Source organism: Rhipicephalus sanguineus, chromosome 8 (genome assembly GCF_013339695.2).
Source record: "Rhipicephalus sanguineus isolate Rsan-2018 chromosome 8, BIME_Rsan_1.4, whole genome shotgun sequence".
Classification (NCBI taxonomy): domain Eukaryota; kingdom Metazoa; phylum Arthropoda; class Arachnida; order Ixodida; family Ixodidae; genus Rhipicephalus; species Rhipicephalus sanguineus.
The window spans coordinates 9,149,216-9,165,420 of record NC_051183.1 but is presented as its reverse complement, the minus strand read 5'-3'; the positions used below and the strand labels follow the sequence as shown (position 1 = coordinate 9,165,420).

At 44.3% G+C, this 16,205-nt stretch overlaps 2 protein-coding genes across 3 annotated transcripts in view; both read left to right on the top strand.

Moving 5' to 3' along the window:
• The window catches only part of LOC119401300 (mucin-17), a 38,416-nt gene extending 31,906 nt beyond the window's left edge, over nt 1-6,510 (top strand). For both annotated transcript variants that reach the window (XM_037667993.2, XM_037667994.2), the window contains one exon: nt 1,926-6,510. In XM_037667993.2, coding sequence (XP_037523921.1) covers nt 1,926-5,790 — 3,865 coding nt within the window. In that variant the 3' untranslated portion in view covers nt 5,791-6,510. The remainder of the gene's footprint in view (nt 1-1,925) is intronic.
• A 4,874-nt stretch (nt 6,511-11,384) lies between these two features.
• LOC119401299 (thyrostimulin beta-5 subunit) overlaps nt 11,385-16,205 on the top strand; it is a 51,502-nt gene continuing 46,681 nt past the window's right edge. Inside the window, exon 1 of the mRNA XM_037667992.1 lies at nt 11,385-12,058. The gene's annotated coding sequence lies outside the window, so the exon portion shown is untranslated. The remainder of the gene's footprint in view (nt 12,059-16,205) is intronic.

Below are 16,205 nucleotides of genomic sequence, written 5' to 3'. Positions count from 1 at the left end.
ATGCGACACGATGAATCGCAAGCACGGATCGGGACAGCAAGGAGAGCCTCTGGCTGGGAGTGAGAGCGTCGCCTGGCGTCGGCGCCACAATAAATACACTTAGATCGGCGACGTCACTGTTACTAGCGTATCGTCACTCGGGATGGTATTTGCGGAATGTATCACACCTTACACGTAGCACTAGTGTCGGATGTCGCAGCGTGATCAATCTTCTGTTGAGCTTTTGTACGCTGTTTGCCCTCGAAATAAAATTACTTCCACGCGACGGACGCCATTCAAATTTGGCCAAGAAGACCTATGCATACCGAGCAATCGAATGAATGGCACATCTTGACTTTAAAATTTGATGTCAGTGCTCCTTTAATGATATCCCCGGAGATCTTGGCCTGGTTTAGCGCCTGGCTTGCTACTCCAGGTGTTGGGTGATGACTGTAGTATATACAATGACAAAATGTACACGCAAATGATACATACAGTCACACGCACACTTATATGCAGAAAGTATAATTCACGATGCTTCGTTCAGTTGCGTACCAACAGCACTTTCATGTTGCTGATGTAACATTATATTGGCGAACAAGACACAGACAAGTAGAGAGACACCCACAATGCCTGTTTGTGTCTCTACTCGTCCGTGTCCTGTTTGCCAGTATCACGTTACATATTTCACTTTTTTGAGCGCACAGTTGAACAAGGACGAAAAGCGACGTGGACACAGCGCTGTGTCCACGTCGCTTTTCGTCCTTGTTCATTTGTGCGCTCAAAAAAAGTGAAACATGAATTACCAACATGCCCAAGCATACGCTCTTTCATGTTACATAGCTATAGCCAAAGCCATCTACCTTAGCTGTCTTACGCTTCGCAGCGCACATACAGCTACCGTCTACTGGCTGGCAAGGAGAAATAAACTGTGTACAGGTTTCAACAGATTGTAATGTCTCCTACATGAGCTTTGGAGTACCAGCAAACATTTGTTTATGCCCTTTCATATAGGGGTGCAGTGTGTGTTCTTCAATTGCTACACATGACATTGAATCTCAGTCATGCTTGCCTAATAAATTTCTTCCTCCCTTAAGTGTGGAATATGTGTTAAATAACCATTCTTTAGTATGAGCATAAAGTAGGGAACAGCCCACGTGTGGAATGCAGTTATGCTAAATATTTCTTGTCATTCCCACAAAAATGTTAGTTAATGCCATTGAAATATGATCTTGCATTGCATAATTTTTTTTGTGCATGTTTCATATATAGTTTTAATATGTGCAAAATCACTATTTATTCTTATTAGAAAGTTGCATGCTTTGTTTTTGTGTGATGTTTGTTTAAGCTCGACAAATTTCGCACTGTTAAGAATATCAGTGTCATAGTTTTACCAATTTTCCGTTTTTAATAAAGTTAAATTAGTGTTAAATATTTTAACACACACTCCTGTATATGTTAATTTCTCTAGAAACAAGCACTCACTTCAATTGTATTTTATGTATTTTTGTGCTTGTTGTTGGTTTGCTATATTTTCGGGGTGCCTAGACACTTTTTGGTCTTGCAGTGCAATGGCAATGAAAAAGTAATGCCTACAGACTTTTAGACAAGGTCTTCATTAATAGTGTTTTATAGTGCATTGATCAGGGAAATCACAAGTCATGATTTATTTTACGTAAAAGCTTAATCAGTGAGGTTATGTAAATTACAATAGCCATAAAATTTTCTATAATGAGGAATTCAGAGCCAAAGACAGGAATTCACAGTATGGCATTCTTTCATGGATGAAATCTTTTAGTCTTCCTAAATGTAAAAAAGTGTCTTTTTTTTTTCATTGCCGAATATAATTCTCTGCAACATTTACAATTTTGTGTGTTGCATACTGCTTGGTGTGCATGCTTGCAATTTTTTGCATTTGACACTGAAAGTATAACATATTTTTCCAGGCACGAGCTGACCATTGTAACAGAACCAGACGACCCTGCTGAGATCCCTGTGACTCTTGAACTTCAGTCGACAATGTCAAGGACAGCCACAACATCTGATCCAAAGAATACGATGCCAGCACCAGATGTGATGACGCGCCGGAGTGGACATTCACCCTCGGGAAAGTTTGGTGAAAAGAGCGCTTCAGTGACATCAAAACTGAGTCCCATCTTACCAAAAGGAACAATCCTGACCCCTATTACGTCTGCGCCAGACAAAACCATTGCTCGAACTTCCAATGGAGTTAAGGTTGTGGGGCTGTTACCATCACAGAGCTCTGCCCAGGTGGTGCCCGTGAAACTGTGGCGTAGCCCCTATGCAGCGATCAGTGATTTGGCCGCAGTGCCAGTGGTTCATTTGGAAAAGTCCAATCCATTGCAAGGAACCCCACCTAGTCAGAAGAGAGCAATCTCGAACAGGCTGGCCCCACAGCCAGTGAATAATGAAAACAGCTTGCACCCTGCTGGCGTCAGGAACGCCGACACTATTCTCGTTGTCAAGAAGATTCAGGACGGCAAGGCTGTGATAACAGCTCAACCAGCGAATTCCACCTCCACCAGGGAGTTGAGCTGTGGCATTGTGTCCCAGCAACATTCGCCCTCTAATGCGAGCAAGGTCTTAACTGCTGCAACGGGAAGCACAGCCAAGCTGGTTCAGATTGCACCAACCACAACATCTACGAGTAATTTTGCGAGAGTGAGTGGCAGTGCTCCGAAGATCACTGTCGCAGAGCCTGTTCAAGCAAACACTGCTCGTGTGCCTGCCAGGACATTTCCCACCTTGAAATCTCTATGGTGCACAACGGAGAATCAGCGGAACAGTCCAACAGCCAGCACAGCTACCAGACCCCTGAAATCAATTCTGGGCAAACATTCTCCAGCAGTCGTCCACATAACACCAGCAAAAGGCTCCCCTACAAGAAAGAAGGTACTTGTGCTGCCGCCTCAAAAAATGACAATGCCCGCAAAGGCAAATAGATATCACGTTTCACCCTCTGCCCAAAGCAAGCCGCCAGATGTTGCAAGGCCCCCAGATAAGCAGGAAAGAGTCGGTGGAGGGGTGCAGGATGTGGAGAAAACACGCACCACCACCGAGCTTGTTTTTACATCGCAAAAAGACGAGGACGGATGTGGCATTAAGATCTCAAGCGTTGTCAGCTTGGCTGGACAAGAAAGCCTGGTCTTTCCTGCACCAGTAGTGCCGCATGGGAATGAAAGAGGTGAATGTATTGATTCCAACGACACGAGTGGTGGCAAGAGCTTCGAGGTGGCTCATCCAAATGAAGACGACGATGAAACGGACTCGGACATTGAGCTACCTCAATTCTCATCATCCATGCTGAGTAGGGGGGCAAATAAAACCGATGGGGATGTTATTGAGCTGTGTTCATTTCAGGAAAAGAAAGGAAATTCGGTCATTGGATCACAAATTGTGTTCAAACCAGCGCCTGTGGCAGGCAATGCAAGTCAAAGCATATGTCCAAGTTCTAAGCTGGACAAACTAAAAGAGGCCATCAAGTTACTTGAAGAAGATTCTACGCTTCAGGATTGTGACATGTTTACTGAAAGAGAAAAAGACTTTCTCATGTCTCTGCTACATCGTGTTGACTGTAGCGACCGAGTTCCAGAAGAGAGCAAGAGGGACCCAAAGCAATGTTCAAGTGGTCCAAGTGCAGCGAGCACCATGGAATCTCGAGGCAAGTCACTGAAGAGCAAGGTCAGAATAAAAACAGAGCCTGGAACTCCAGTTGAAACCCTTGCTAATGAATCAGACCAAAGGAAAGCTGAACAAAGTATGAGATGTCTGAATGTAGCTGATGCCAGGAAATCTCAGGGCAGTTTAGTAACAGTGGACAGTAAAGTCAGAATAAAGAGAGAGCCTGGAGTTTCAACCGACTCCTTGGCACTAGAAGCGCACCAAAAAGACCCCAAACAAGGTTCGACTGGTTCTGGTACAACAGATGCTTATAAGGTTCAACACAAATCACCACATGATTCCAGTATAGTTCGCACGAAAACAGAACCTGAATCTTCGCCCCACTCACTTTCTAGTGCCAAGAAAGAAGACGCAACAACGCGGGAGGGCAGTACTTCTCATAAACCTCTTCGTCGTATTGTCATCACTTCCGATGAGGTTCCAGTGATCAGTTCTGATGATGTAAAGAATGGACTTGAGGCATTCCTCGTCAGGAACAACATATCAAACAATTTTTCCAAAGATGAAATCATTAAGCTGCACTGGGATGGCAAAGATGTGAACACATTTCACTTTCGAGACATAGACAGTGAGGAGGTGCAGCAGCCACCCATTTCGACTCCAAAAGTGGTCAGGCCTGCCATTCTCAGATGTGGCAAGGCGCCGGCACCTGCAGACGATGTTGGCGCAGAACCACTTGCGACTGCAGCAGAGCTGACCCACAAGCAAAGGGTCTCTGAACCAGTGACTGCCAAGACTGAAAATGTTGTGGAAGAGCTGACGATTCCCCCAGATGGGACAGTGGTGCCAGCTGGCTTCAAGGCCGTTCGGCTCAGGTGCCGCACGGAGACCGGACAGCTGGTGGAACGTTTTGTCCTTAAGTCACTGAAACCCATTCGCGTCATCAGCAGTACCACCCGTCCCGAGAAGCAAATCGGATTCTTGCCTCGTGCAATTCGGTACGTAAACGAAACTGGTGAAGTTGTTGAGAAGCTTGTCAACCCACAACAACAGATTATGCAGGTTGTGCCGTCTGTACCAGGTGCAAGTAAGTCTACGCCTGTATGCACTGCAAGTTTACCCAGCAAGGGTGTACCGACAGCCTCTTGTTCAAAGCCAGGTGGGCTCATAAAACCACCTGCTGCTGCTGCTGCTTCAGCAGTTTCTGCACAATGGTCCAGGCATTTCGTGTCAGATGTGGTGACCAGCAGTACCATATCCAATCTACTCACCAAGCAACCAGAGGTCAGAGTTTCTTCATCAACACCAACAGTGTGTCCCCCTGGTGGCACCATACCTGTTACAGCTTCGAACACAGTCCTAGTCAAGGCTCCAGTTGCACTCGGGCTCCAGAGCTCACCGGCTGTTCTACCAATACGTGTGGTGGGCGCGAACTCAACACCTGCGACAGCATCAAAGCCCGAGTCCTCTGCTGGAGTTGATGTGGAGAGGATGTTTGAGCCAGAATGCCTGCTTGAGGTGTCCAACAATACGTTAGATGTTCAATCGTGGAATAAAAAAGGTCTGAATGACGACAGTTCATCCGATTCATCCAGCACAAGCAGCTCAGATGTCGGTGGCTATGTTCCGCCAGTTGTAAAGCGCAAAGAGGAACGCAAACCAACAGCGCCGAAACGCTCGCCCCAGAAAAAATCTACCATCATGCGAGAATACAGAACACGCAAGCGAAGGCAGCGCAAAAAACAAAACCGCACTGCGGCAGCACCGTCTTCAAACGACAAGTGCAAAGCAAGCAAGAAGAAGGACGATGTAAACATGGCCATGCGATCATCAAACTGCATCGACAGACCATGTGTTGTGAGCATGTATCGCCTGAATGACTGCCTTCTTTCAAATGGCTCTGTGAACCTGGCTTCTGTGAGGCACGAGGACCTATTTGTGTTGGCATCCAGTCCAGCAGTGAGGTTGTCACCGGAAAAGGTGGTCTCAGTGGTCGAACTGAAGTCGCAAACATCGGACTCCCCAAAGCAGACAGTGGAGGGGGACACTCGGAAGCAGACTGTCGAGGTGTCTGGTGTTACAGATACAAACAATGTGGAGCATTTGCTGAGAGAACGGCAAAAGGAACTGGTACAATTGCGCAGGAAATACAAGAAGCTAAGCCCTTAAGTTTACCCATTCAGGTGTGCATGAGACAGCCTAAGAGTGGTTGATGTACAAGACAATGTAAATGCATTGAACTTTTTTTCAGTGCTTATGACATTCATACATGAGCATTATGAAAGCTTGGTGTCATAAGCCAATGACTCGGTGAGTTTATGTTTATATGGGAAAGTATTCCTGCATGCCTACAGTTTTCACAAACATGCAATATAACTGCTGTGTGCAGTGTCGTTCATGTTGTTCGTGCTGGTGTCGTTCAGCCCAATCCATGTTAACCACACTTGTTTGTTTAATAAAGTGTTCAGTTATCTTGCGTGATTCCTAGCTGCTTCTGGCACACTGTAAAAGCACTCTTGGGGTGTATCCCATAGAGTATCTTATAATAGTAATAATCTGACAGAAATGTGGTATTACCACATCTGCAAGCTTATTGAAGGGCACTAGCTATGATCCCGTGTAGGTTTATTTATCAAGGTGAAAGTCTTAGATGCCTCATCAAACACGAAAATTGATTGTCGGCATCAACACAAGTGACACAAAAAATCATAATGTGGTGACGTCACCATATGGTGTCGTCATGATGTCACAGATCGGCAAAATTTCTGACGGCACTATGACATCACATAATGTGATGTCAGATGATGACGTCATCACATAACATCGTTGCTTGGTCAAAGGTGGGCTGATCACAAAGGCAGTGCAAAACCACGTTAGGTGCAGAAAGCTTTCAGAGTGGGGCGGGAGGGAGAGGGTCAATACATCGACTGAGAAGAAAAAGAAGATGGCTTTCGCCTTCGAGTCGTCTTAGGCAAATGCACATGGCCCCTGCTAGTTTTTTTATTTACCACAGCATTTCCAATAGGCATTACAGTAACGGAGTTGGGACTTACATGAAAGATAAAACATAATGCAATGGATGACACAATCACTATGTGTTCGTGTCTATATACTATGTTACAATATTACATCATGGAGAAAATGTACAGATGTGGCATTCAAAGTTATCTTGCCAGTACTGGTGACTGAATCCAGATTTGTATTGCAAGATAGAAGGCTTGCTCAAGACGTTAGTTTTACATAGTTTCTTTCACTTTGAGTATGATAAACTCTCGTAGACACGTAATCGGGCATATGTAAATACTTCTTGTGATCAATACCTATGTATGAAAAACATCATGAAGTAATTTTAATGTAAGAACTAAATGGCATTTTTGCAGGATGTCCCACCCAATTTCTTTCTGGCCTCTGTCCCTCTGAAATTTCTTGTGTAATTTCCAAATACCAACCGCACAGACCTACTCTTTATTCCCTTTCACTTGTATGTGTTTGTTTGAGTCTAAGGATCCCAAGCCATGCCGGCACATTCAAGAATTGAATGTACACTGAAAAGATAGAGCAGAGCCTTTGCTTTGATTGGAAATTGTTGAGTGTATTTTATGAAACCTAGAACATGAAATGTTTTGGCACTAGTGTAATTACCATTATGTGACCTTGATAAATTGGTAATGAAACACACTCCCAAATATTCAAATTCTAACACAGTCGGAAGTTGCATTCTAGTAATACTTCAATTAGAATCACATTGATTCATCTTTTTTTCAGAAAAGCACATGTGTGTGGTTGTCTTTTTTACATTATGTTCATATGTCATATGCTGTGGACTACTATGTAACCCTGTCTATGTCACCTTGCAATATTGCACAATCGTATAAATTCTTGATAACCTTGTACAATACACAATCATCTGCTAACATGCATACAGAAGAGTCGATATTGTCACCAGTGTCATTCACAAAAATTGAAAGAAGCTGTGGGCCAAGCTGTGGGCGTGAAAATTTATGGCATACCTATTTCTTTAAAACCCAAAAAAACACATGTAATTAAAGATATTGTTGCACGGTTTTCAATGACAGTATCAGTGCATAATAAAGGTGTCTAAGAGAAAGGGGAAGACAAAGAGATTCTTGAGTGGGCTGTGGTGTGGTTTCCTGCTGAGTCAGTGCGCTCATTTCGACGTAATAATATTAATAATCGAAATTGAAGGCCCTGGTCCAGGCGATATCGAAACCAGGTGCGCAGGAAATGTCATAGAGTTGGTGCATCTAGAGGAAAAGCTCAGTATAAGGCCCAGGCCACTGTGGTAGAATAGGAGATGTGGCCAAACGCGCTGCTTCGACTATGTGCCGCGCGTGTCACGAAAGTGCCCGAGTTGCCGCCACTTCTCCGCAAGGTGGCAGCAGGGGTACTGTGGGCAGATTTCCCCGCTCCAGCGCGTTAGAAAGTACATACGTAGCTGGCAAGGGCGTAGCCAGAAATTTTTTTCGGGGGGGAGGGGGGTTCAACCATGCTTTATGTATGTTCGTGCGTGTGTTTGTATGTGTGCAAGACTGAAAAATTTCGGAGGGGGGGTGGGTGAACCCCCCCCCCCCCCCCCCCGGCTATGCCCCTGGTAGCTGGCGTGCGTCAGGAGCACTTAAACTTCATTTTTTACGTCTTTGACTTCTGAAAAAGAGCTAGCGGTGTAGTGCTGCACACCAGAGAGGTCTTGAATAACACTGATGAGTTGCCGTCGCTTAGAACGGTCTTCTCGCGCGGGCGCAGACAATTAGGCTGCAACAGGGGCGAGTTGGTTCGTCTTCATCTTGTAATGCGCTGCCACGGACCGAAAAAACGAGAGACAACGAAGCGCGCGTCACCGTGTGTTGTCTCGTTTTTTTTCGGTCCGTGTACATGGCAGCGTATCACAAGATGAAGTTTATTCCGTGTTGTTTCATTGGTTTACTTCTCTGTTTTGCTGGATACGGAGTGGATCTGAAAACCTGAACAAAGATTTTTTTGTTATGTTCACGATCAACTACACCTGTTTCGTCTTCCTCGTCGCAAAATGGATAAGAAATCCTTTTGGATATGGATAAGAATCCATATACATATCCATATCCTTTTGGATATGGATAATATGGATAAGAAATCCATTTTGTTGCAGCCAGAAGAGCATAAATTATAACCAGGTCCACAAGCACAGCTTTACATACTCGTAACGTAAAAACCAAAATACTCTGTACACTCGCCGGTAGTAATTTTCATGCTTCCGAAAAAAAAAAAAATGCACGCGCGTCTCCTGGGATCGGCACTCTGTGTCAGTCTTATCGAGAGTACCCGCGCCGATTAGAAAATTTTAAGCGCCATAAAGACTGGTACACTTACTTTTGTGGGCGAAGCTGGCAGACAGCTACTACAAGCTATTAAAAACACAAATAACGGTTTAAAGCCAGAAAAATACCTGCCTTTACAGCACCGCAAAAACTTGCGATGCGCGTCTTTCGGCCCAGAAACTCGTCGCGAACCTGTTAGGTCTGTTAGGTCTTCCAGACTCATTTTGTGCACTACACGACAAATCTTGGGAGCGTCTGCTAGCTGACGCACGTGGTTTGTCGTAAGCATGGTAACAACGCCGTCAAAAAGAGGGGTAGCAATGTACTGTGTAAAGGCCACCATGAGGTGGCATTTCCGGTATGTCTTATAGAAAAAGAACTAGGAGGCTCACTAGTAAATATACGGCTGGTAGTGTAAGCAGTATGTCAACAAAGAGCGTTAAGCGAAAAGTGAGAGAGGCGGAGAGGATTTACTGGATGGCAGCTATGGAGAAAAAAACCGGCTTTGAGTAACTACCGAAAGGGCAAAAATGAAATAAGGAGGGAGGCATTTTACGACAATTCAATGGGAAGCGCTTTACTGTTTGAAGCGAGATCGGGTTGCCTTAGAACGGGTAGTTATAAAGCGAGATTCAGTAAAGAAGAAGAACAATGCACGTGCTGTGGGAAAGATCAGGAAACGGCGGAGCATGTTCTGATTGAATGTGGAGATATCCGCCCAGGTGTACGTTTGGGCACGAGCCTACATGACGCCTTGGGTTTTAGAGACAATGGAAAGCTGAACACACCCGCGATTGAAATAAGTAAGAGACGGTTAGAGTATTGGTGGCAGAAAACTAGAGAGAAAGGACAAAAATAAGTAATGGGAAAAAATAAGGACATTCTGCCGTAAAGGGCACAGAACGGAGCTGAAAACTTAACGTTTTTTTTTTCTTCTGGAGTAAAACAGTTTTAATTGAAGTAAAGACACTAGGCCAACGCTAAAAAAAAAAAGAGTAAAGGTTATTTTTTTTTTTTTTTTCGAGCCTGGTGGCACATTTGTCACCGCCCCGTTATAAAGGGGACGCTCATAGCATCCATCCATCCATCCATAAGACGCGCGCGGTGATTGGAACCGGCCTTTGACGTCAGCGGGAGAGTGAAATGCGAAAAAAACGTTTCTCGTCGTCGTCTGCTTTAGTTTTGAACTTTGAAGACTAATAACTTCACTTTTCGTGCACCAATTTGCATAATTCTTTTTGCGTTCATCTCGGCATTCATAACTACACGCATTTGCGGTGCTAAATAAGGCAGTCGCAAAAGTTAACAAGCGCGCCGCGCGCTGCGTTGAGGTGCCTCGATGAGCAGCAGACTGCCGGTGGAGGAGGGGGAGGAGGACATGCGCATGCATCGGCTGACAAGTCATAAAAGCTTGGAAACAAAGGGTAGTCGTTAGTCTTGCTCGGTATGTTATCTGCAAATGATAAGGAAATTGGCTACTAAATGCGCCACAATAGAAGTTCGAAATAGCCAGAAAGTAGCCATGGCGCCAACCTGAAATTTTCGTCGCCAGAGGGTCGTACGGCAACCAGCTCCCACTGGCGTAGCCAGAGGTGCAGTGTGGAGTGTTCAAACCCCCTCCCCCCGAAATCTTTACATTTTGTATGAATATATACACACGCGCACATACAAACACAGGCACGGACATATATAAAGAAGGTAGGACACCTGCCCACCGAAAGGCACTTTTTCTGACTGCGCTCCTGCTGCCAGTGTCACTAGGAACGAGAGAATCTCATATCTCATCGAAATATACAAAAATAATACAAATGATGTAAAACATATCTGATTCCATATAGCTATTGGCTAGTTGCGGATAGACAATAAACTATACTATACAATATGACCTACTGATAAATAAACATTTACACACTGTAGATTTCACACTCATGCAAACATCTACGCCCCGACAAAGACGAAGACGAAGAAAACTGACGCTCCACTATACCGTGGGAAGATGAAACCTCGAAATCACCAATAGCGCGCGTTCTCTTGAAATCGTGTGACCTTCGCTTCGCATGACTGTTAGAATGATGTCAAAAGCACTAGGTGTGGAAGTGCCGCCCGAGTCAGCGGATTCGGAAAGCTGACTTTTGAGCAGAAATTGCTGTGAAAGTAATGTTCCATTTATTGGGACACCTCAGACGACAGCGATTAGTTCTTGCAAAGAGCTCTCACTGCTGCTGACAAAACTTGGATACGACATCAAGATGCATTCGCAAGCAGGAAAGGCCAAGAAGTTGCAGAAAGCGAACGATTGCTATCCAAGAAGGCGTTTAGCATGCTTCGATGTATGTAGTTGGTTCCCGGGCCAATAAATTCAAAGACATCGTCTGCTCGCTCTCGATGAAGGGGGTATACATCCATAAGTCTCGGTAGCATCAATGTGTTTCGGCGACTTCACGACAGATGGCGGCGTCAGACTAAGGAGCAGCCAGAGTCGCTTTGGGAAAGTAGGGAATCGAGGGAGAGAGATTAAAAGGAGCAAGGGAGACGCGGAAGGGAAAAAAAGAAAAACGCTTCCCTCAACGAATGACGAGTCACTGGCGTTCAGCCAATCAGCGCGAGTCTCCCGTGATACCCTCCCGCGCACCGTCACTCGCCCCCGCCGCCCCCCTTTCCTCGCCATCGCGGTAGATCGGCGAAATACTTTCAGCAACAGGCGACTTTCACCCCAAGCTCGGGCTCGTCGGCACTGGGACGTTGTTCTGTCAGTTTCGGTTTTGCGTGGTCGCGTTTGCCAATAATAAAAACACACGTACTGTCGAGCGGGGAAGGCACCTTCGGTTTGTTTTATTTATTGCTTTCTCGTTCTAAAGGAACAGCTAATGCCGTTGGCAAAACGCGTGGGCTGTGTGCTCGTCTAAGGAACAGCCGCATAGGGGAAGGAAAAAAGAAAAAGGCCGTCAGCTCTTCTCACAAACTGAGGTGCCAACCACCACTTCGCTTCGGCCGCAAGCTTTGAACAGTTCAGTCGGTGACCGTTCCATTCATCGAACAGTCGCTGCGGCCTTTGCCAACTTCTGCCTGCTCGGACCAGCGCCACCGGTACAAGACATTTGCCAACGGCACCAGCGCTCAACGTAAGTAACCGAGGCACCAGTTGTGTGCTGTAGTTGACATCAGTCGACACTTTAGAAATAAAATAGCTCGTATTTTTCCGTTACCACGTTTGCCGGCCGCTCTTGTCGCACCGCCGTGATTCAATATGAAGCGCTACTGCTCGAAATCAGATTAAATACTTTTATAAATATAATAGAAACTTGTAGCAAGTTATTTAGTTATTAGTAGCGACCTTTATAGGTAAGAAACGAGATAAACGCATACTATGTGTTTACTTTTAAGGTGTCAATATCTCAAAAACAAACTGTGACATATCTACTGGATTTTTTAAATCTCAGCGCCGTTACAATTACTGATTCATGGTCCTCGCATAAGCTAAATAACTTGTCATTTAATCGTAGCAAGCATTCGTAACCAAACTAGATGACTCGCTTCTCACTGCCTCTTTTTTTAAACAGATTTCTCTGCTTAACAATTCTTCTAGTTAGTTTTAGTTGTGACGTTTCTTAAGTCTTACAAATAACTTTGAGAAAAGTTTCAACAATCTTTTCGTTAAATGTATTCACGGTGTTTTCTTGAGCGCGCAGCACAAGAAAAAAAAAGAAAGAAAGAGACAAGGGAGACAATAGTGTGTAAGCGGGTTTCCAATCGCTGGGTCACATCCTAGATGCGGGAAGCAGCTGTTGCTTTAATCACCGTCCTTTACGGCGTGTTAAACTTGTAATTAATTAGTTAATTAATATAGATATTGCAATCTTGTACCTGATCATAGCAGGGTATATACATAGGTACACACAAGCGTCTAAGCACATATACAAATTCATAACATGTGCAGGCATTTTCAAACATTGCTAAGGAATTCTGGGTAATAATTTAGCTATTAAGATTGTTAGATTCTCTCGTTTTGCGTTAAGGAAAAATGAATATTTAAAAGAGTTATTCCTTGTGTTCAAGGGAGCTATTGTTAGAGCAACGGCAATGTCTCGTTTGATGACCTGATCAGTGAGTAAAAAAAAATAGTAGTGTTAATATTATAAAGCAAGGAATACAAGACAACGCTAGATTCCCCCTTCTCGTCCACGTCTTTTTCGCTAGTAAACATGTCATATTATTCAAGATACCAACTAGCTCAACTTTCCGCCTTAAATATTATAAAGCAGTTGCATGGCGCGCTATAACAGCTCGCCTTAGGAGAGTAATAAAACATTGAAATGGGGCATAAAAAGAAATTACGAATGTGTTATGGCAATGCCTAAAAGCAAGGAGAACACCGTCATGCAGAAATAGCTCACGTACACAGTGCAAACGACTTTTTCTTCACTGAAACTATCCAGCCCCGCAGTACGTGTACTTGCTCACAGACCCGCTATTCTGCCTAGGTTAGACTACGCCGCTATTATCTGGAATCGAAATAGAAAAACGAATATCGAGAAACTCGAAATGATTAAGAAAAGAGCGGTTCTCTTTATATACAATCGTTATGACCGCAAGTCAGTAACACCTAGCTGTTAACCAGAGCTAACCTTCAACCTCTATCCACGAAAAACCGTCATCCACGTTTAAAATGTCTTTGCCAAATATCAGTGGGACTTGTTAAGGTTGAGGCACCTTCAGTTATTCCATTCATCTCCAGTTATTACACAAGACAATGACACGATCGAACATTAACGCCGTATCGCACACGTAGTAATTGCTTGAAATATTCCTTCTTCCCCAAGGACGGTCAGTGATTGGAATTTACTATCAAATGTACGTTTACTTCTTTCAACAAACTTATATATATATATATATATATATATATATATATATATATATATATATATATATATATATATATATATATATATATATATATATAAGGGTGTGTGTGTGTGTGTGTATGTACGCACTTGTACAGATGTATTGGTAATAGTACTTTGGTGCCACCTTTTATTTCCGGTTTCGTGAAACACGAGCACAGTGCGCCGGCTTCACGATTCTTAAAATGTCGCTGAACCAAATCATGTATGGCCCGTTTTCCAAACCTCCCAAAATCCCAACCAAGGATGGAAGTATAAATAAATAAATAAATAAATAAATAAATAAATAAATAAATACGGCACGTGGTAGTGTGAAAGTTGAAGCATTACTCCGTTCGAAGGTACAAAACATCACTGCCATCACACGGTCCCTCTGAACCTGCGATCAGCAGTTTTGAAAGCGCGGGTGTATTTTACATATAAATTCAGTTTGTACGCGCAAGTGAACAAAAAAAAAAGAAGTTTGGAGCCAGGCGTTACTCGCAAGTGAAAGCTACATTAATAGTATTTACATGCAATTTTCTCGCGTAACGTACATACGTGGCGTCCACTGAATTTAATACCGGGGCGCATGGCAAAAGCAATGGTAAAAAAAAAAAATTCATTCAGTAGCCGGGGTCGACGCACGGAATTTAAATGACCGCATTTATCGTAATGCTCAGCGAAAAGGTAACGTTGCTTTTGATTGCACGTTCAGCAGCTTCGAATTATTGGCCGTTATTTGGAACCAAGCTGCGCCTCCTATATCGCCTCAGAAATTTTAACACCTCGTTTTAATGCCTGAAGAACAAAAGGAACGTTTGTTTTTATGTAGGTGAGCGCAATACTCAAAAAGCACAGTTGAGGGTATAGCGACATTTAAAAGGCAATGCCCAGGACGGATGAGTCGTTGAACAGCATTACGCCTTGTTTCTGCTCTCAGCCGAACGCGAGCTTACTGTTGGCAGTATAATGCATACGGACGTGTGTTAACGCCGCAGTCCACGCAAGAGGAAAGAAAAATGCGGCAAGAGCTGTCCTTGTCGTAAACAACTGGTTCAAGATGAAAGAGCGTCGAATCGGGTCTGTTTGCGATTAGCCAGAATAACGATCGGTGCTTTCTTGGACGACAGAGGTTTTGGAGAGCCGGAAGTGTCGATGGGCTGAGGAGGAAAAAAAAGCACTCCTATAAAATAATCCGATTTTAAACCCGAAATTCAGCTGTAAGACTTAACCAACCCGTGAAAACTGATCGAGCGGTAGCCGCGACGAGTGCTAACGGGGTTATAGCTTTTTGTTTTTCGTTTAGCTTACAGAGACACTGAAGAAAAAAAAAACGAATTTCCTCGTATTAGTAAATTACTATTTCGCGTTGCCAAAATCACCACGCTTCCCATGAGAAGACGCTTGGTAAACAACAAAACGCGAAAAAAAAAAAGAGTGCGGCTGGTGGCGCCACCTTGAAGTTCCCGCACCGGTCGCTGTGACGTCATAGATTTTGACGGCGTCTACTAGGACCTACGTAGTTCCTAATCGGTAGAAATGAAGTACATTGAACAGTTACTTGGGAAATGTTCAGCCCTTGAGCATAATAAACGCAGCGTTTTCTAATGGCTGTTCCCATCTCGATTTCTGTGAGCGCGGCCACCGCAATAGTGTGTTACCCCGACGGCATATACATATCCACGGGACAACTTATGTGCATTCCTGTTACGATATTCGTACTATTTATTTGTTTTGACTGAGTATTCGGAAGTACGGTTTTTTAAAGAGACTTTTCGCGTTCTTGTTGTAGAATCTGATGCAAGACTCGTTCATGAAGTTGAGAGGATGGCGGAAGCCCCACTGGTCGGTATGAAACATAATATAGAAGAAGGGATCCAAGCCACGTCCCACACTCCCAACTTGCACACTCCTAATCGCAACGAAGGCAATCTTCCGCCCTCGTGTCTAAGCCATGTCATGCGCCGCACATAAAAAAAAAGTTGACAGCTCTGCCCGTTTGGTCACTGAGAACAAGGCTGCTGTGGGGGAGCCGGAACGTTAATATACGTGCTGTAAATCATTTTGTCAGTATCCGGATCCCCCTTTTTAGTAAGAGTCGGGGACATTACGTGTACGACCGGAAATGCATATAAAGACGTCATCTGAAAATGGAACTTTAGAGATTGTTACTACCCTGTCACATAGTTTGATAAAACATTTTTTCAGCGTTATTTGCGTTGGCGGTGCCAGGATTTTTTTACCGGAAAGAAGTGGGGGGGGGGGGGGGGGGGGGGGCGCCCACGACAAGTGAGTTCCTTTGGGGGGCAGGGAGGCTGGAAACTTAGGCGCTGTGTTTTGAATATGTTTGCTCTTGGGGGGGGGGGGGGGGGGATCTTAAGGGGAC